The sequence below is a fragment of the Patagioenas fasciata genome, chromosome 1 (assembly GCF_037038585.1).
Source record: "Patagioenas fasciata isolate bPatFas1 chromosome 1, bPatFas1.hap1, whole genome shotgun sequence".
NCBI lineage: Eukaryota > Metazoa > Chordata > Aves > Columbiformes > Columbidae > Patagioenas > Patagioenas fasciata.
The window spans coordinates 128,270,308-128,291,773 of NC_092520.1; the positions used below are offsets into that span (position 1 = coordinate 128,270,308).

Consider the following 21,466-nt stretch of genomic DNA (forward strand, 5'->3'; position numbering starts at 1 on the left):
AGGATGGTCCATTAGTGTAACCGCGTAATTTCAGGAGATTACAATAATCTAAATCAAACAAGTTATAAACATAATCTCTAAGAAGTGACTGGATTGTAGTTCCATAGGTTACACTGGTAATTGTAACCATTGATGCTGTGTAATTGTTAGTATCTCTGTGTGTGTTCACGGAGGTCAAAGCTGGTTCAGAAGGCTCATGTGCATCTTCAGGGATTCTCCAGTCTATCTGAGTGCACAAAACACACAAATGGCACAGGTAAAAAGAATTTACAACCCTCCGCTAAATGGCATCTCCTATAGCACTGCCCAAGACAGGACACAGAGCTGCACAGACTGTCAGTCCGATCCAGGAGGACACTTCTAATGCTGTCAGGAAGCATTAATGGGCTTCGAACACAATGTTAGTTTATTCCCCCCAATCCCTTCCACTTTCGGCAACTCATCTTTGATGGCAGTTCAGAATAAATTGCTTGAGATATAATTAATTTAGAACTGCAAAAGAAGCAATGCTTTTGCTCTGCATTGCTTTTTGTCACAGGACAGAGTGGAGGGAAAGCCCTAAATCGGGTTTTTAACAGACAGCTGGCACAAGGCTGTTCCTGGCATGCTATCACTTAGCTGCCAGCCTCAGAAGTGCAGTCCTTGCCATTTTCAAGCATGGTATTTTGCAATATGAAGAGGTAAAAGTGGCTGTGTATTTTGAGTCATTAATCAAACCACTGCTAACTCCAATAAGGACAGCTCTGAACAAGGACTAATGTGAAAGAGGTATTCATAAGGGAAAGAAAGAAGTGAAAACCTCAGAAAGAGCTAGTTTGAGAGAATAGCATTTGGAGGAAGGATTGGGAAGGAGGTTCCACTGTTATAATGCGATTCCTGGTCACATTTGGGTATAGCTGTTCATTTCTGTGGTCTCAGCAAATGCGCGGAGGTTTTGGGTAATGACAGGAAGCTTTAATTTCCCAGGCACAGATCAGTGAAATATGTTCCCACTCTTGGCTGGGCCAAGTAGTTCTGGATATAAAGGTTTCTTCAGTTAATGAACGAGCAGAACCAATGCTACCTCATGCATATCACTGTGTCGCCACCAGCCTTCTCTGCCCCAGCACCATCCTTCTTGCAAATCTCACCCAAAACTCTCCATCTACCTGGGTTTTGCCCTTGAAAAGCAAGATTTGGCGACTATAGCCGGGGTGCGTGCACCTCATCCGTGGGCAGGGCAGGGTCCTGCCGCCGCCGAGAGGGGAGCGGGGGGTTCCCGGCCGGCGGGCGCTGCCTCCGGCTGCCCTTGAGACGAGCGTTGCCAACTCTTCCTGCATCACCTCGGCTCGCTGGGACACCGCGTCCCCGCCGCGGGGGGGTGGAGGGAGGAGGAGGAGGAGGGGCAGGCTGTTCCGCAGCAGTACCTGGCCGGGGCAGGGCTCCCCTTGGGGAGGACGGGGGGGTCCTGCTGCCCGCCGGGAATACGGCGGCCGCGCCTTGACCCCCGCCGGCGCCGCCAAGGTCACCGCCCCGGCGAGTCCGGCGGTCCCTCGGCCTCCTCTGCCCGGCCGCGGACACCTGAGAGCTTAAAGAGGCTTTTCTTCCCCGGGAGCGGTGCCGGGGGGAAGGGGCAGGAGAAGGAAGGAGGGGCGGGCGGGGAGAGGCTGGCAGGGCAGGAGCCGGGCGGGTTGCTGGCTCGAACTGGAAAGGAACCGGTCCCAGTCCAGCCGGGGAGGCTGCGGGAGAGCCGGCAGCGCTCGGGGAGAGCGCACTGGGCCTCCGCCTGCCATGGGCACAGAGCCCCGCGTCAGTCCCGCGGCACCGGGCGGGGGGGCCGGGCCGGGAGCAGAGCTGCGGGAGGACGGTGGGGGCTGCTCGGTGGGGGATGATCTGCCCTCTGTCACCCGTGGGAGAGAGCGTGTGCATGGACGGCTGGGGACCTGCAGGCTGGGATGGAGTCAGGGAGGAGGGGGTGAAAGCAGCAAGGTTTTGGGAAGATGAGGGTGCAGAGCCAGTTTTTGCACCAGGCACAGCTTCCCGGAGCCGCAATCTTGCAGAGCTAGCCCCTAATTCTGAGTTTGTGCTGTAGGGTGGGTCTGTGAAGACAGGGAAGATGCCAGAAGGGGAGAAAACAAGGCAATGGAAGCAAGAAGAGGACCAGCAGCAGAAAGAAGAGAAGCGGGAGGGTCTCATTGAATTCTACAGTTCCTACAAGGAGCTATTCCAGTTCTTCTGCAGCAACACAACCATCCATGGGGCTATCCGCTTGGTGTGCTCCAAAAATAATAAGATGAAGACAGCCTTCTGGTCCGTTCTCTTCTTTCTCACCTTTGGCTTAATGTACTGGCAATTTGGGATCCTTTACAAGGAGTACTTCAGCTACCCTGTCAGCCTCAACCTCAACCTTAACTCCGACAGGCTGACTTTCCCAGCCGTGACACTGTGCACCCTCAATCCATACAGGTAAGAAACAGACTCCCAGAGCTGTTGTCTTGCCTTGACTTTTGCAGGCATAGGATAAAAGCATGTAATACTTGTTCTCCTGATGGTCCTTGACTGTCCCCTTCAGTAGCAGTGGCAGTGAAAAGGCCACTTTCACAGGCCTTTGCTGCTGCAGGGCATTCACAGTAAGATGTATTAGTTTAGGCAGCTCTGCTTGGTGGTGTATGTTAGCAGGCTGCACTGTAAACTGCCACAGAGCAAAAGCGGATGCATTTATTTCTCTCCTACGTGGATGGCAGCCTGCAGCAAGGGGTTGGATTTGCAGCTGGCGGCAGGAATGTCCTGAATCACGCCAGCAAAATTTGCTGCATGTCTTATTCAGAACGGTTTATGTGCATCCAACCCTAAAGCTGCAGGCCCCTGTTTCCCCCCATATAGATACAGTGCCATCCGTAAGAAGCTGGATGAACTGGACCAAATCACCCGTCAGACACTGCTAGACCTTTATGACTACAACATGTCTCTGGCACAAAGCGACTGGTCCACACTGTCCACCCGAAAGCGTAGCTCAAGGAGCCTGCTCCATCATGTCCAGCGCCATCCGCTGCGAAGGCAGAAGCGGGATAACTTAGTCAACTTGCCAGAGAACAGTCCCTCGGTGGACAAGAATGACTGGAAAATTGGCTTTGTTCTGGTGAGAGCCCTAGGTATCCTGTGTCCTTCCCACTCCAGTCTCTGCCCAGCTACTTCTGTCTTGTTAGACCCTTGACCATGCCTTTGTCTATGTAGAAGTCTGATTCATTTGCACTGGCTTTTGCTAATAGCAGATAAAGGGAGAGACTAATCCTTTGCCCAATGCAATCCTGCTCCCTGAGTCCTGACCCTGCTCATGCAGGCTCCTGGAGACTTGTCCATGTCAGTACCCATTTTTTTCGTAGGTAGGGCAGGGAAACCTTGTCCTTCCTGAAGGCTGCACCAGCCTTTTGGAGAGCCATTTATTAACATCAAGTCTAGTGTTGCCCAATAATAGCAAAGGGGAAAGTATTGGATGGCTGCAGGCCACATGAAATGTGGTTGTGGTTGCATTTGTTCCCAGGTAGCAGCTTCTTCACCTGAGGCTATCTGTGTTTGCATTTAAAAAGGCAGTGAAGGACTGAGGCTAATCCTTGCCAGTTAACTAGAGTGCCCACAGGATCAAAAGCGTTTTTCCTAGACACGCCCCAAAGGAAGAGCCCCCCATACCAGAATTTAAAGCTTCTGGTTTTATAGCATGCAGAATTTATGTGCAGCAGATCATCCTGCACACCTCACTAGGACTTGCTGCCTCTTGGGTTTTATTCAGCCTTGCTCATTCACCTGGTGTTTCCTTTCCACCAAGGAGCTGGCCTGGGTGTGCTTTTCCCCATACTGTTGATCACCTTTTGATCGAGCACAGGAGCCCTGTGGATCTTGTCCACTCCCTCAGGTTTATCTCCTGCCTGTGCTGAGGGAGCATAGTTAACCCACAGCCACAACCTCGCCTCTGGGACAGAACTTCCCTGATATGGCTGGTTTTCTCCTTCTCAACAGTGCAATGAGAACAACGAGGACTGTTTCCATCAGGTCTACTCCTCAGGGGTGGATGCTGTGAGGGAATGGTACAGCTTTCACTATATCAATATCCTGGCGCAGATGCCTGAAGCAAAAGCCCTGGATGAGTCTGACTTTGAGAATTTCATCTATGCTTGCCGCTTCAATGAAGCAACATGTGACAAGGCGTAAGTGGCAGAAACATCCCAATGTGTCTTCCTACCACCACCCATATTTTGTGCCTGGGTCGAGGGGAATTCAAGAAACCACATTAGAGAACCTCTTTCCCAAGGTGGGATTGTTCCTCGTTCAATTCCTGTTGTCTCAGATGATGTCTCATGAGTGTTTCCTGTGGGTTGTGCTCACAAGGGTCACAGTTTCTGTGGACTATGAACCTCAGAGGATGGTTTCTCCTTTTCCTGGGTTTCACACAAATTAAATAGTTGTTAAAACTCTGTTGTGGGTATAGATGTACAGTGTAGAAGTCTCTTTATTCTGCTTTCTACAGTGGTGGTGTGGTACACATCGGCTGACATACAGAAGGACGAAAAGAAATAATTGTTACAAAAGGACAGTAAAAACAATATCGCACTTCTCTCCTGCCATTATGGTAAAAAAGTCGCAAAGAGGTAGTGAAATGAAACCCATCAGCAATGGCTAGGAAGAGCTAGGAGTTTTTTCAATATTAGTAAGATAATACAGTAATTGCTAGTACTGCTAAAACCCATTCAGGCTCTCAAGAGTTAGCAATATGAAAAACCTGGTGTAAAAACCTGTCCAGCTCCAGGACATTTTTTACAGCACATTTTTATTGCTTTTCCTGGTTTGGGTGAGTTTACATAACAAATACTGCCCATCTGCTGTTAAGCCCCTCTCCCTATAGGTGGAAAACAGAGTTGTTCCTTTCCGAAAGCCCTTCCCCTTAGTCTCCCAGCCCTTCTCACCCTGTGTGAACGATTCTGTTCCCATCTCAGGAATTATACCCACTTCCACCATCCCTTGTATGGAAACTGCTATACCTTTAATGACAACAGCAGCAGCCTGTGGACCTCCTCGATGCCTGGGATCAATAACGGTGGGTGAGAGGCACTCTTTGGTGAGTAGCGAGAACAGGTCATCCCTGTTTTCCCAAGAGGAGTTACAGGCATCCTGCTGCGCGTTCCCTGGCAGTGGCAGATTGCAGCCCTGCTCTGTCTCACCCAAGCTGTTTTCACCCATGTGGAGATGGCTGTCTCATGGACATGGCTGTCCCTCGCTGATACCCCACTGAGTTCTTCTCTCTCCCATCAGTGCCTGATACTTGTGTTCATTGCTCCCTCTGGACCTGTGCTGGCCCTTACTCAAGTCCTCTGTTGAGCTCCAGTGCTGTGCTCCTGAGAGCCTGTTCTTGACCTTCTCCTTCCCTGTTTTCCTGTTTTCAGCAGCTGACGTGTTTGTGTTCCTAAACCTCCTGAAATCTCTCTAGGCCCAGCCTTATGGCCTTTCTTCCATATGGCTCTGAGTCTCTCCATGAAATTTCTCTCAGTTCCCAGTTCTGCTTTTTCTAAGCTACAGTGAAGAAATTCAGTTTTCTCTGATCTCTCCTGGAACCTCCAGCTTTGTCTCTGGCTTCTCTCCTGCCACCCTCCATTGCTGCCCAGCTTTGGTGCAGCCCTGGTTGATGTTTCTTCCTTTCTTACAGACTCACTTCTAACCATTCTGCTCTTTCTCCTGCTCCACATGATGGCCGGCCATGACATCCCTTGCTCTCTGACATTCCCTCAGGCCTCTCCCTGGTGGTGCGCACCGAACAGAATGATTTCATCCCTCTGTTGTCCACGGTGACAGGAGCCAGGGTCATGGTCCATGATCAGAATGAGCCAGCCTTCATGGATGATGGGGGTTTCAATGTGCGTCCAGGTATTGAGACCTCCATCAGCATGAGAAAGGTGAGGAAGCAGCAGGGGTAAGAGCTGTGGATGTGGAGATAAGAACTTCAGTGGGGGAGGATTAACTCAGTAGATAGATACAGATGGGTATTCATGGACTCCGTGTGTGAGGAAGAGGGTTAATTGCATGGAGTGAAGAGAGGGAAGAAGAGGAGCTTACTGGATTAGATGAGAAGGATTTGATTGCAGTTTATCAGTGAACAAGGAAACGGAGGGAAGCAGGGGGAGCTGGCATCCAGAGGAAAGTATAAAGATCAGATACTGATGGACAAGGAGTGAGTGGCATGGAAGTGTAGAAGGAAGACAACAAAGTGGCAGTTCTTGACTGTAATGACTATGATATTCCAGGAGATTACTATGCGTCTTGGGGGCCGTTACAGTGATTGTACGGAGGATGGCAGTGACGTGCCAGTGCAAAACCTGTACTCATCCCGCTACACCGAACAGGTAACTCGTTATTCCTGGTCCTGTGCCAGCTTGTTTCCCTACTTTCCCAAAATCCTTCAGTGCCCTAACACTTGTCTGCGGGCACTGTTAACTATGGTGATGTGATACAAGCTGCAGTGGCTTTGGTTGCCTTGTTCAACTTTTTCCACCTCATGCACCTCCAGGTCTGCATTCGCTCCTGCTTTCAGCTCAACATGGTAGAGCGCTGTGGCTGTGCCTATTACTTTTATCCCTTACCTACTGGGGAAGAGTACTGTGACTACACAAAGCATGTGGCCTGGGGTAAGTGGACAGGAAGAATAGTAAAGCTCATGTCCACCTGAACCTGTTTGGTCCATCTCGTGTCCCAGTACATCTGTCTTCAATGAGCTTCCTGGTGCAGGACATCCAAAAGACACTCTTGTCTTGGATGGTTACTCCCTCTGAGCTTGTAGAAGGAAACCTCCCCTGGATTCCCCTCACTGTCACAGATCACCTTTCATATACAGATACTGTGAGCTTACCTGGATCTACTTTCTCTGCTGCTCAGGCTACTGCTATTACAAACTCCTGGCTGAATTCAAAGCTGATGTGCTGGGCTGTTTCCACAAATGTCGGAAACCTTGCAAGTAAGTTTGAACATCCGTCAGGTGGATTGAGAACTCTTTATTCCTAGAAGTGCTGGAAAGCATCCAACGACCAGGGCAAAAGCTTCAGTCAACAGCTGAGCTGCAACCCAAAATTATATTTCTCCCATTAGGAAGCTGACAGCTGAGGAGCATCAGTGTCAGCTCAGGGGTGAGCTCCTGAGGACTGTGCAGAAGCTCGGTGGGAAGTGGGCAGAACTTCAGCATGGGAGGGAGTTTCCAGCTGTGCTTGGGGATTGAGAGACCTGGCCTTGTAGCTCCTAAAGCTTCAACAGCTAACACAGCCTCTTGTCTTCCAGAATGACAGAATACCATCTGTCAGCTGGATATTCCCACTGGCCTTCTGCTGTCTCAGAGGTAAGAAGAGAGTTTCCTGGGCTCCCCAGCACTGCTCCAAACTCCCATTTTGTCCTTCCTCAACTGGTACTCCACCTACAGGAGGTGACTGTGATCATGTAACACAATTTATTGCACTTTCATTTCAGGACTGGGTTTTTCATGTGCTTTCACGACAGAACAAATACAATATCACATCCAAGAGGTGAGAGCTCCTAAACAGAGGTTGCATCCAAACCAGAAACCATCCTAGTGGAGTGTGTGTGTTGGGGGCTGATAGATTAAATCACTTCTGGGAAGATTAGACATGGGACCCATGGACAAGGCCAGTGGATTTGAGTCAAAGTAAACTGAGACTTCAACAAGGACTGGGAATCCAAATGAAGAGTCTCAAAAGGGTCAGCTGCTGGTATGAAAATAGTAAGCCCCAGGCTGCTTCCATGTGGTCTGGAGTCACGGTAAGGGCTAGTGGAATAGTGGGAATGAGAGCCACACAGGAGCTTGTACTTAGCCAGTGTAGGATGCCACAAACATTGGGTTTCACAGCACAGTCTCAGAATTGCACTGCAAGTACCAAAGATTGTATTTAGTGCACAATGAGGGAACTGCAGAGATGGGGAAAAGCTTCTGGGTGGTATATGCGGGAGGAGGACAAGTGACAGAAGGGGACAGAGAAGACAAGCTTCATGAAGAATTGCAGGGATTGTGGATTTGGGATTATTAAGTCCCATATTTCATTTACAGGAACGGAGTTGCCAAAGTGAATATCTTTTTTAAGGAGTGGAACTACAAGACTAATGGGGAGTCTCCAGCCTTCACGGTACACACTTTACTGCCATGTCCTCTCCAGCCACCCATTCCCCACTGATGTCCCTCCGTAGTGGCTGGTGTTCATCCCAGCAGCATTGCTCTCTTCTCCTGTGGCAGGATGGGAGGAACCCACCACCACCACAGGCGCACTGCTAGTGGGAGCAGGCAGGGAGGCAAAAAGGCTGGAACGAGGGCTGTCCTCACTGCCCTCTCTCCATCTCTTGCAGGTAGTGACTCTGCTGTCCCAGTTTGGGAACCAGTGGAGCCTCTGGTTTGGATCCTCTGTCCTGTCTGTGATGGAGCTTGCAGAACTGATTCTGGATTTCACCGCCATCACCTTTATCTTGGCCTTACGCTGGTTCCGCTCCCGGCAGCAGCTCTCCCCAACGGCACCCCCTCCAAACAGTCATGATAACACCGCTTTCCAAAATGAGGCACCAGGTCTCAGCACTCCACACCGCTTCACTGTTGAGGCTGTAGTGACCACACTGCCATCCTACAACAGCCTGGAACCACATGGGTCGAGCAGGGATGGGGAGGTGGGACACGAGTGAGGCAGTGGCTTATTCCACAGTTCAGACAGGTGACAATTGGAGCAGAGGCTTCACACTTTCTCCATGGCACCTGCATTTCTTTATTTCTGGGGTGCTCTACCTGGACCACAGCAGAAGACTGCTCTGTGGTTGGCCTGGGTTCATTGCTTTCACTACCATAGCTGAATTCTTCAGTCTCATAAAATACTAGTGCTCTGGGATTCACCAGGGATGAGAATTAATCTAGTGTATATACGGGGGAGATATCAACTTGGTTTCCTTATACTCCTTGCACACCTACACATACACACATGCTTTCTTTTCCCTGCAACAAGGATGCTGCCACAGTTCTGGACTGTCATTAATTAAAGAGATTTGGCAGGTATGAGTGGCCTCCTCTGTGGCATGACAAGGGACAGGAAAGGCCTCTCAACTTGGGTACAAGGCTCTCCACAGGATGAGCTTTGTTAAGCTCTCCTTCAGATTGGAAACTGGTTGCTCTTTCCTAGTTCTTACTGTCTAGTTTTGATCCAAAGACCAAGCCACCCATCCTCTCCTTCCAGAGAGGAGGGGCTACTTGTGTAGCCAAGACATGACAGTCATTGACATAGTCTTAATTTACTTTATGCACAATACTCTGGGGAGGGGGTTGATGTTTGCTGTCACTCTCAGATCAGGAAAAAACAGCCCTTTATAAGCTGCCTATGTGGTACTAGTAGATCATAGCTATATAGCAGGCTCCTTCCTCGTGATATACCACACATATGGACATGCAGCTATTTGACCATTTGCCAGAGCATTCAGGATAAAGTGATCTCTACATAGGAGCAATGGAAACAAAGCGTACACCCTCAAAAACATCCCAAGCAGTATCTCTGCTGCCATGAGATTCTGCAAAGGAGGATCAGAATAGCACAGGTCCGTGCCTGCTCTGTTCTACTCATTCCTCCTCTGGTTCACCCACAGAGGCTCTGCTGAGGATTGTAAAGCACAGGAGAAGTGCTGCAGACTTAAAGGTCCTTCCAGAGGATGTATTAGCCTATTGGAATGGACTGCACAGGCAATCAAGGTCAGGACAAAGAACGTCCTCTTCCCAGAAACTTTGCACAAGACCACACATCTTATTTCTTGCAGTAAGCTTGCCATACTATTTTTTACAAATACTCAGACTTCTGCAATGATGTTTACACAGCACTTTATGTGGTATTAAGAGAGCAAGGGTGATGTCCTTAATTAACAGAATTACCCACTTGACCAGACACAAACAGAGATACCAGCATTTAAGAATATAGTTTAGACAAAGATCTGTGGTACCATGTACCCAATCACATTACAAACAGCCTCTTCTGAATTTAAAAACCAGCTATTCATAACAGAAAAACTTAAGATGTTTTTAAAATTAAGGTAAATACACTGCCCTTGGGAAGATGGAGGATTCTAGCATAGTATATAAACTGTTGCCTATTTATTCCCTTTGAGATGTTAAATGCACATTTGTTGTTCTGCTCTTGGCTTGAAAATGCCCTTTTCACTTCCCAGCAGAGGCTGATTTTCTTCCTTCTCACAGACATTAACACTATTTTTTTATTACACAAATATTGATGGTTTTTCAAACTTTATCCCAGTGCTCAGCAGATGACCCTAGTATGAAAGTGAAGGTCTCTCTCTGCTGGGAATAGATGCAAACAATTCGTGGGTGTCCTTCAGCAAGAGGGGCAGCCTAGGAGGAGGGAAAGCCCTACAACCACAGGCACTGAGAGTTGTGGGAACATGTATTCCCCCTGGGAGGCCCCCATGGGAAAAAAATCAGGACATCTACGAACACAAAAAAAGCCCCACAGTTTCTGTGTTTATTGGTGATTTAAAATGAATAAAAAGAGAGTGGGAAAAGAAAGAAGGAAAGCTCAAAGTTGCCTTAATGAAGGGACTTTCATGTTCTGTAAAAACACTGCCCAAGAGGCAGAGTTAAAAGCTAGGTTTAGCAGCTAGAACAAAAAAGCAGCTTTGGTCACAATTAAAAACAAGCCAGACAAATAGAGGAATCAAGATGCTGCATTCCCAGACCAGTTCTTGGTCATGAATTCAGTACTGCAGACTACTGCCTTCCACAGCTTCTAGCACGTTAACGAGCAAAAACCTGACACTGGACACACGAAACTGTTTGCTTCACAAAACTACCTCCAAATCAAGAAAGGAGAAAGAGTAGGTGCAACATCTAAAGCAGTCTGTGTGTATCACAAACATACAATGATTTATACACTGAACATGATCTTTTCAGAATATCTGAATAGCAAGACAATTCTTCACATCACACAGTGCCTTGTGATAACCATAAAAATTGATGAGACCCACCACATCACACATAGATAAATGGGTAATTAAAGGAAGATTAATCAGAGACACAACTACTTGAAACATTACATTCTCTGTAATGTCCTAAAGAAATACAGCTGTAGAAGATGATGTATTCCCTAGGGGAAGCTTGCACCATATTATTTCTCTCTTCTGTAGAAGCATTAAAATGGAAAAAAAAAAATGGCCCCAAATCCAGAGTTAAAAGCCTGTATAAATATGAAGTTGTTATACAAGTTGGTAAATACGTTAGCTCTCCCTGTCCTGAGGATCAGTGCAAAAAATGATCATCTTGGGAGAAATCAGGTGATCCTCTGAGGAACATCTCTATACTTCTTCTAGGCTGACGAGATCACAAATTCTCAGCTCAACAGATGTATAGTGAGTTCAGTCTGGCTGAAAAGAGACAAGTCCACCAGCGGTGCAGTGAGAGCATGGAAAATTGAGTGTTTCACTGAGAAAGTGAAATACTAGGGGAAGTGAGTATTTAGAGGGATTCATCTGTCAGCAAAAGGTAAATTTAAGGTCTGAGCTGGGGTGAATTTGTAAAAGAGAAGTTGAGGGGAAGTAAATGCTCAGTAGTTATACGTATGTTAGAAGCATAGCAGTTATTTGGAGTACACAGAAAACATGCAAGGAGCAACTGCATGTTATAGGACACTAAAGAAAATGCAAGTCATGTCTTTTTGGACTCGGAACATTCTGTCACACGGGGTAAAGCAGAGAAGTAGAAATACAACTGCTTGAAAGAGGAAGGGAAGTGCAGGAGGAGAAAAATATTTCTGTGCGTAAGCTGGAGTATTAGAGTGGGTTGGTTTGCTGGAGTAATCGGTACAGGAGTCAGTGACTCTACATGCAAAGATGAGAAAAAGGTTTATAGGACAGAAATTACAAAGGGAGAAGACAGATGAGTGTTTAAGAGCTAAAACCAATAGCAAAGAATCTGTGGAAGTGTTTGGTGCTGCTGAAATACAAGGAAAGAGTTGTGAGCCCTTTTGAGATGCAGAACAGCACACAGAGACAGGGTAAAGAGGGCATCAGTGTCTGTGGGACCATGGTGGTGGGATTTGCAAGGTGATTGAGGGCTAAGGGCATTTGGAAGTCATATGCTAGCCAAAAAAAAGGATACAAGGAGTCTGGGAAATGTAGGGACACTGAAGTTTCTGAGGGCTCTAACTGTGAGATCAGATTTCTTATAGGTTCTCAGATCCTCCAAATTAAACCTGGTGTGCAGCGGCAATAGGAATTACTAGAAGAAATGGAAGAATGAGCCAGCCCTGCCAGGAAACAGAAAAAGTAAGCACAGGATGGTTGAAAAGGCAGGGAACACCAAGACAACAGCACAGACAGGCATGCCGCACCCTCTGCTGAAAGCTTGTTCCTGAACAGCACAGCAGTCACAATTTGACAGATACTTTTTTTTTTTACATAAGAATTAAGGTAATACAGGAAATGCATGGAAATACAAACTAAGTATCCAGAGAAGCCAGAATGTGATAAAAAGCAACACTTCAGAAAACAAGCAATACATTTCAAAGAACTGAACTCTGCTTGCTGGAGTGCTTAAAGAAGCTGAACAGATAGGTGCAAGGTTTGTCTGCACAGATTGAGGTAAAATGTAGAAGACGTTTGAAGAAAGGGCCACCAGGCTCTCGGGACAGTTTCAGTAAAAATCTAAGGAGTGGAGACGTGAAAGGTGAAAAGGGCAGGAGTGCTGTTAGTGAAAGGACAGAGGGGACCAGAGCTCAGGAACATATCAGAGGGATGGCCATGTTCAGTCTTGCAGTTTTTTATAGTTACCAACGTTCAGTATTTAAAAGGATCCTGTGAGCACAAGAGAGGAAAGAGCCTTCAGCTTCCAAGTACATGCTGGAAGGCAATGAGCTAATTAAAAAATATATATATTAGTATCTGGAGATTATGGCAAATTTATTTAAAAATAATTACAAGTGTTTTTGGAAAATAAACCTGACATGAGAGAACATGAAAAGAAAGTAATTTTGGCCTCTGCAATAATAATTTAGTGGGTCTCTGCACTGAAGGATGTTATGAGGCTGTTCACACTGGAAACCTTGGGAACAAAAAAATAAGAGTGCTTTGAATAACTGTATCTGACAAAAAAAAAGTTCAAAGATTAACAGAAGTATAGCAGTTGAAGTACAACTTCATTTTGGCCTGTAAACAAGAAGTTTTATGAAGGTGCCCACTTAAATTCTCTAAGGGGAAGTGTTGTAGGGAACACTGCACTGAACTCGTATATCCAACACACACAGCTGGGTTGCCTATTTTGTAAAATCCTACGTCCTTATCCTTTGCATCTCTCAGAGAGTAATTATTTGCTTGGAGATAAGAACAGATAAAACCTCTGTACTTCCCCGTTATTGCCTCTCTTCTCCAAGTTAAGGCTTCCAGCCTCAGTGGATACTTCAGAGCAGGGACCTCTGTCACTTCACAGGGAAGCCAGGTCTGTTAAACAAACATTGATGCTGCATTCCTACTCTAGAAAAATGTTGTGTATCTTCCCCACCACCTTTCACTTAGTCTCCAGCTGAGACAAGAAACCAACAATCCCTCCAACTAATGAGAGTATGCAGCCTTCTCCAATCAGTACATAGAAATATCAAGGAAGACCAGAACAAAGCCTAGGGTATCCAGAAACATGAATGTTTAAGACACATCCATTTAAAAGCAGGAGAGTTGAGGTCCCACCAAATCTGAAGGTGTCAGGATGAGGCAGTTGCATGTGTAAAGGCAGAGCTTGAATGTCTAATTATGTTCTTAAAGAACTACTGTTTGGTAAAGCCTTTATCTTGCTTTTAGTGCACATTTGAAACCAGGATAACAGATTCTGCAGGAGCAGCGGAGGTGCTAAAAGTTTAAAGGATGGCACCTCAGAAGGGAGCTCCCTACAGAGCACAGTACTTTAAACATGTATAGGATTTATAGTTAGACATGCAGTTCTTTTTTGCAAACTTGCATAATATGACTCATGGGTTGGCCACAACCCTGGGGCAGCTTTCAGCAGCTTGGTCAGCCCCTATGTGCTCCAGACCAGCCGATCAGCTTCCAAAAGCAAGTACTTCGGTCCCTTGGTTTGGCTAGGGGCTTATAGACTGTGTAGTCAGTGATCTCGAAACATACCTGTTGTAAGAAAAAAAGCTCTTCCTACACTCCTACATAAACAAGGCTGATAACTAACAGAAAGACAACACACAACTTGGCATGAACTGTGGCATGAGTAGTTCACTCTGGTTGTGTAGGCCTGATCTGTGCTGAAGTTCAGACTGTTCAGGCTGCTTTAATCCACTACCCAGTCCAGACACCCTCCTTTCCTAGTTAAGCTTTCATCTTTGAAAGAATTAGCCTGGGTGCACCGTTCCAAATTTACCACAGACCATACATTGTTCTGGTATGATTTTGGTGATATTGAAGATCGGACAAAGATCAGTCATAAGGGATCCAGAAGCCACAGGGAGTACTGTTTTACAACCTATGGTCTGTAACTGCATGGACAGATAAGGGCACAAGTACCTCATTCTAAAATAAGTCTGCACTTGACAAAGCTCTGTAATTTCTTTTTAATGAGTTTCAAGCATACAGTGAAGCAAAACAAGGGGGCACTTACCTTTATTCCAGCCATGCTCCAAGATACACTGTGAACAGCACCCTATTCTTGGAGGTCTTCATTCGGATCACAAACACATCCCAACACCGAAGAAGAATTGTTTTCTGTGTTTAAGGATCTGACGATAGGTTGTTGAAGTGCAAAAGCAGCACAGCTTGAGAAACTAGAGCTACCAGCAACACATCCTCCCATTCAGGGGACTACCTCCCCAAGCATTATGCAGTGGCTGGACATTTGGTGGATAGGAGTTAGACTGGGCAGCCTCTTCCCCAGAGGCACTGGTCCATACATCTTGTTAGAGACTTACCAGAGAGTTGGTCCAGCACACAGTTAGTTCCAGTACAACTCGAAGTGCCACCATTGCAACAGAAGACTACCCAGTGCTTTGAGAGCCAGAACTTGAGGTGTGTGTAGAGTATGGAAGTGACATAAAAATTATGTTCCAAGAAGCATTTGGTATCCCAACCCCTTCCCACCCACTGACAGACCAGACAGACTCAGTAAGGTGGTGAATTGTGTTTCTTAGAGACCATTTAAAATACATGAGCTGATTACTATATCATGCCAGAAGAGATTACAGTTGTGTTCATATAGGAAGGAAATAAACTGCACGTGCGTGACTGGCTGTAATGCTGAGGACAGCAAAGTCCCTTGCTTTTACTCAGAGGGCCTTGGTGATTTTCTTTTTTTGCCCATGCATAGAGACACAAAGGAAGGGAAAGGGAGCAAAAGAGGCAACATACAACATCTAAGAGAAAGAAATGGAAGAGACAGCCTAGGGGGACCTCAGGCCCCAGAGGAATAGGAAGAATGGGGCACCAAAGGCTTGTTTAGAAGAGCTCAAGAGAATTGCTGGTCTGGGGGCCTCAAGCTTGTATGCCCAACCCCCTAAAATGATAGCAGTAAGTAGTACAAGCAGGCCCTGGCTCCTCTTCAGTAGATGCACTTCTGACCGTCCATCACATCTCAGTTCCATGGGGAATTAGGGAAGTGCTCAGGGGACGAGGGCTGCTTCGCTCCAGATCTTCATCTCTGCCCTCACCCAAGGTGGAGAGGGATGGAATTGCAGGGAGATGAACTCAGCGCAAATGAAATGCTGGGGCATGGAAGTAAGCATGCAAACCTAGCCCCTTCCCAGATGCTCTGTGAAGAGGAAAGGGGCTTCCTCAGTATACCCAATGAAACAAAAAGCATCTGCTCCTCCCAGCTTTTGTACTTCCTTCCTATTTGGGAACTCCAGTGATGTTATCTCCTTCCTCCTTGCATCCTCTAAAGCCTAGACAGATCCCAGTGTATTCTAGAACCAAGGCAGAGCTTTCTAAAAGGAGTACCCTCTTTCCAATCTGGATTACAAGCTACAGCTCAGTTTGTAAAAAAAAGTTAAATAAAAAAAAACCACATTCCTCAGAAAACTGCAGAAATTGAGGAACAGGGCAGCTCATTTACCCCCAGGTTTGACAACACATTAAAGCAATTCACAGCTCTTGTAATTTTTGAAGAACAAGGAGATTGCTTAAAGAAAGCCACAGCATTCCATGCTGCAAGTTTACTTCCAGCACAGACCACCTTAGAGCTAAACTCAAAGGAACCCATGGCAAGTAGGAGGATTTCAGTTCAATAAGCAAGATATTTAGAGGTCTACGTTGCTGTACTGGGACATCTGATACAACTCTGTAACACACATGCCCAGAGCAGCATTTACCTTTGAACCCCTACCTAACCATTCCATATATAGTCAATCTCATGCTGAAAGTTAGGGCTTTGTGGGAGCAAAACCAGAACAGTTGTTTGTAATCAGAAAGCTGCATGGCTTGTTTAGTCTAATCTGGAATTCCTCCAGTCTCCTTCACCTCCATGTGCTATGTAGTGGACTTCATTTGACATTCAACTCAGTAACACAAAGGCAAAACACCCATTCCCACTCTGTCACTACCCCAAAGTCTTCCAGAAAGCTACAAGACAGTAGGAAGCACAGGGTCCTGGCTTGTGTCTGCATAGATGAAAGGAATATTTGACACCCCCCACCAGACTCCTTACTGTTGTTCTTTTGTTCCTTCTGGCAGGAGATTTTACTCCCAAACATGCCTTTTTGGTAGTAACAAAGCTCCTTTCACTTAACTGTGTTTAGTCTGTTGTACTTGACTGAGGTAATCATGTAGGCTCTCCTTTATAATAACTGAAATGGCCATGTTCAGACAGCAAGTAATCTGAAAATAAGGACAGGAAGAATAAATTGTTTCTTAAGTGCTCATCTCTCCATGGCTAGAGAAGTCTAGATGACTGTCTCCAGGCTCAGCCAGATGGCTCATAGTCACTGACCAGCACAAACTAGCCTTTATTTCAGAAGCTCAATGAAAAGCTTAAGTCATGCTGCCACTCTTTTTAAGCAGAACACTAAATAATCTTATATGCTGAAGTCCTCCATCCCCAAAGGCACTGCATTAAGGCATTCTTATGTTGCTAGAGTCCACACAGGCACTATTTGACAAGCTCACACCCAGAAATAAACCACAAAAATTCCCTGCAGAAGAGGAGGAGCAATAGCTACCAACCCCTCCTCTAGTTCCCTTTCTTCTAAACTAGATGACCCCCCCTAAAGCTGTAGCAGCTGTTGAAGACTCTAACCATGTTCAGTAGAGCACTTCAGAGTCCTATACAGAAGACAAATTAAAACCAATAAAGAAATCAATGAAGAAGCTAGGTGGAAGGGAAGGAAAGACTTAGGGGCAAGAAGAGACAGGCAAGGTGACAGGGGACAGTAGGCTGCAGACTGAAGGAGCTACATTCAAGTAAAAAAGTAGACTGGAGACAAAGCAATAGGGAAAAAAAGGAAAGAACAAAAGGGCAAGTTACACCAAATGTCCCCCAGAGACCTAAAAATCCCCGACCAGGGAATGGACTTGCCAAGCCGCCCAAGTCCAGGGTGAATGCCCCTCATACTTACCAGTTCACCTGACCTGGCAGACAGAATTTCTCATTTCTAAAGTGATGGCCAACCCCAATTCCTTCTGTTATATGTAAAGCATACCACTTCCACAATAAGTGTGGGAGTTCCAGCACCACCACCTCCCTTCCCCAAGGACTGAAGACATCGTTTATGCAACTAAGACCCTCTAGATCTCAAACCAAAATTGGTGCTTTGATCCCAGGCTTTTCAGTACTTACCTACAATCACCACCACCACAATGGCACAAATCACTCCCATCATGATCATCATCTGAAGAGAGATATTGTCAAAGAGTAATACTTAGAACAAATTGACAACTTGCAATCTTCCCTTACAGCCAGGGAACCTATGCCAGACCCTGAAGGTGGGATAGTCAAGGCCTCAAAGTCTTTCCACAGTAAAAAAATCCTACACATTTGAAATAATTTGGCCTCAACTATGCTCTCAAAGCCCTGCAGGAGAAGACTAGCCCAATTTCCCTCTAATAAAAGAGATCATAGCACAAGGAAACTCACCTTGCAGTTCTTCCACCAGTACTTCCTTTTCAGTTTTGCTGCACTACTTTCAAATTGTGAGGCACCGGCCTGAAGTGCATCTGCCCGGTCATCGAGCTCTGACAGTTTCTGGTCTCGTTGCAGCACCTTGTCTACATTTACACGCATTATATCAACCACCTGCAGAAGTAAGAATAGCGGCAGCAGTTGCATTGGTAAAGAGTGAAAAAGTAAGAGGAGTAGCTTGCCAATAACTAGCAAATGAAAGCCCCAAACAAGGTAAAAAGGTCATGATAAGAAACACCTTTCCAGGTGTTGCCTACACTGAAGTGGGTGTAAAAAACCTAGACCCCCAGCTCAAGCACACTTAAAACAGGTCCTCAGTCCCACATTCTAACCTGTTTTCAAAAGCTGTCAAATCCAGCAAGCCTAAGCCACCCCCCTCACTAATCACATCCTCACTGCCCGGTAGCTGCAAAGACAACTTTGAGCTACATGTTGCTGCCCCAGTGAGGCACAAAGGCGTTACTGCATGTCAGCAACCACACTACAGAGACTGACGCTGGAAAGTCAGGCAAGGTTCCCCACACATCGAGCCTGCACATTGTTCTCTTGAAGCAGCTAGAAGGGATTAAGAGCTGTTCTGGATGCCATATAGCTAGCTGTATTTCCATAACAGATGCACAACACACGGTATCAAAAGTGTAACAAGCCTGCTCCTCAGAAGTCATATCTGAAATAAAGTTCTAAAATATGAAGTATTCTGTCCTACAGACTCCTTATAGGTCTGCCGTTATATTTTGTGTATTGTGTGTTAATGCATTTCTGATATTAGCATGACAAAAGCATCCACCCCTTCAGCAATCGACGCTTGTCAAGAGCATCACTGCTACAGAGCAGCAGGAGAAGGCTCCAGGCAGCCTGTGGGAAGCCAGGGCAGCTAGCAGAGCTACTGACCTCCTCCACTTGGGCCTGTGTCTGCTGCAGTCGACGGTTACTGCTCAGATTGGGGGGTGGTCCAGGGGGGCCCCCACCAGGGGCTCCCCCTTCGGGGGCCCCAGGAGCAGGTTGCTGAGCTGGGTCAGACCTAGGGAAACACACGCATTGGCAAAGAGAAAACCAGCTAAAAACACAGGGCACCTTCCCCCTCAAATCCACCTGAAACCCAGTGTCCCCAGGCTGGGGCAGCGCAGGCAGCAGCCCCGGGTGCCCGTACCCTCCCTGGGTCCCCGGGAGCAGGAGCAGGCAGGCTTAGAGCAAAGACAAGCCCAGGAGGACAGCAGGGAAGGCCAGCCCAGAGGCAGGGGGGCTTGGGAGTGCGGCTGTACCCGGCGTTGCAGCCTCCTAGGGCCGAGGAGAAGGGTGACAGCCACCCGGTCGCGTTGAGGTGACCGGGAGGCGGTCACCAGCGTGTCGCAACCGCCGGGGGGAGGGAAGAGGAACAGGGCCACGCCGACCGGGTGAGGTAGCGTGTGGGCGCCCAGGGGGGAACGGCAGTCCCCGGGCTGGGAGAGGGCGCGGCGGCCCGACGCCCCGCGCATCACGGGTGGGGCACGGCCCACGCACCCCTCCTCCACCCCCCCGCTATAGGCCTTGGGCGAGCACCAGGGCGCGGGGGGGGGTGGGGGGGGCGGTGCGGGCAGCCCTGCCTGCGGCTACTGCAATGCGCCACTCGGCCCCGTCACCGGCCAGGACACGAGCTCCGCACTAGCCCATTCCCTCCCGCTCCACCCAGCCCCACGCCGCGCCCGCCACAGCCCGCCTAGGGTCGGGCGGACACTCACATTGCCGAGCCGGACCAGGACCCCCGGGCACGCCGCAAAAACACACCTCCACACCGGTACCCACAGCTACACACCAGCTCCTTCTGGGGCCCCGAACTTATGGGCGATTAGGCCCCACCCCCTAGAGCTATCAGCCAATCAGAAGTAGACATAGGCAGGACTCTCCAGGAACAGCAAATCAGAGCCGTCTTAGGTGCCTCCGCAACCAATCAGTCCTCTCCTCCTCCCCGGACTTCCGAGGGTATAAGCTCCGCCCTACTGTGGCTCGCCCTTAGGGCTGCTCAATAGGAGCAGAGTCCGCACCCCCGGGTCGGCATGCGCGAGCCGCGCGGCGCCCCTCCCCTGCGGCGGGGCCGGTGAGTAACGGGGCGGGGTTGCCCGGTGCCTCTCCCACTGTCTCGCCGGGCTTGCGACCGCCATCGCCCCTCTCCCGGCCCCAGAGGGTCTGGGCGGCCTCTGGACCCCTCCCGCGGCCTGGTGATGGACCCGCTGCTTCCGCCGGCCGTGAGCCGAGGCCCTGCCGCCTCCGTGTGGGTCACGCAGGGCCCGAACACGGAACCCCGCCTGTGCTAGTGCCGTTACAGAGGGGCCGTCGCAGCTCCCGCCGCCGTAGCGCGTTTGTTGGCTCGGGTTAAAGCGCTGTCCGTGTAATTACAGTATGGCGTGGCTGGCCCACTTCCACCGTACATCATGGCGTCAACGGGAACCCAAATGAATCCCTGAAGTGGCTGTGTTTGAGCCTCTGCTGCCCGCGGGGGGAAATCAGGCTCCAGCAGCAGCCCCAAGAACAGCTACACGTTTGCTTTTACCCCCTCTATATTTTGAGGAGCCTGCTGGATCAGAAGGGAGGACTCTTCCATTCAGGACAAAAAGGGAGGCAGGAGCGTGCTGGCACAAGAAGTCTCCAGACAGCATTTGGTGTGGTGAGTAGTGTGGCAAGTGACTGGTTCACACTGAACTTCAGTTTCTTCTCATAAGGTTATACAAGCCATTAATAAGTTTTTAGTGTCAGATCTGACAGGTTAGCAGGTACACGAGATAGAGGTGTTCTAAATTATACCCTGGGAACCGAAAGCCTGTGGCTACAAGGAAGGGGAAAGCTTCATACAGGGCTGTGACTAGAGCTAAGTGATTTGCAGGTTGGACTACTGAGGGTTAAGGAGCAACCTAGCACTAGCCTCAGCAGAACTGAAGGTTTTTCAGCTGTGCCTTCAGACAAGCCGTGAAGGGACAAGTCGTGGAAGAAGCTTCTGTAGCTTGGCAGCCTTCCCACCGCAGTTTGAGGACCATTTCAACAACCATTGTAAATAACAGAAGATGGAGCTTGTGAAACTGCTGCACAGAGTCCTTGCCAAGTTGGTGCTTAGGTACTAAGAGCTGACAAAGGGCACAACATACTTTTCTCTGATGCTTTTCCAGTTTCTGACATTTTCAGCAGACGGTTTGCTACCCCTGTGGTTTATGTATGTAATAACCCCCAGCTGTTGCCTTCTAGGTGCTTACTCAGTCTCCACTTGGATGTGTGCACATTTCCCAAAACCACACCACCTTATTACAGGAGCCCCACCATGCTCCTGAGAATACAGACTTC

The 21,466-nt window shown here is 48.1% G+C and overlaps 2 protein-coding genes across 10 annotated transcripts; one reads left to right on the forward strand and one right to left on the reverse strand.

Moving 5' to 3' along the window:
- Positions 1-1,382: 1,382 nt before the first annotated feature.
- On the forward strand, positions 1,383-9,351 carry SCNN1A (sodium channel epithelial 1 subunit alpha). 2 transcript variants are annotated; one of them, XM_065851057.2, is made up of 13 exons: positions 1,383-1,596; positions 2,072-2,445; positions 2,863-3,118; positions 3,994-4,181; positions 4,968-5,068; positions 5,758-5,921; positions 6,270-6,368; positions 6,533-6,650; positions 6,898-6,976; positions 7,294-7,351; positions 7,480-7,535; positions 8,075-8,150; positions 8,368-9,351. In XM_065851057.2, the coding sequence occupies exons 2-13, from the start codon at positions 2,096-2,098 to the stop codon at positions 8,692-8,694; spliced, it is 1,872 nt and encodes a 623-aa protein (XP_065707129.2). In that variant the 5' UTR covers positions 1,383-1,596; positions 2,072-2,095; the 3' UTR covers positions 8,695-9,351. The 2 variants fall into 2 exon arrangements, with proteins under 2 accessions (XP_065707129.2, XP_065707122.2); XM_065851050.2 differs by lacking the exon at positions 1,383-1,596 and adding an exon at positions 1,634-1,788.
- VAMP1 (vesicle associated membrane protein 1) lies at positions 4,466-20,002 on the reverse strand. 8 transcript variants are annotated; one of them, XM_065851076.2, is made up of 6 exons: positions 19,876-20,002; positions 19,049-19,178; positions 18,113-18,271; positions 17,816-17,867; positions 14,651-14,754; positions 9,852-13,096 (listed from the first exon to the last, which is right to left on the reverse strand). In XM_065851076.2, coding segments are annotated over exons 1-5 (405 nt in total). In that variant the 5' UTR covers positions 19,878-20,002; the 3' UTR covers positions 9,852-13,096; positions 14,651-14,692. The 8 variants fall into 8 exon arrangements, with proteins under 8 accessions (XP_071670535.1, XP_065707148.1, XP_065707177.1 ...); XM_071814434.1 differs by lacking the exons at positions 9,852-13,096; positions 14,651-14,754 and adding an exon at positions 4,466-5,945; XM_065851105.2 differs by lacking the exon at positions 14,651-14,754 and having other exon boundaries at positions 9,852-11,421.
- Between the last annotated feature and the right edge of the window lie 1,464 nt (positions 20,003-21,466).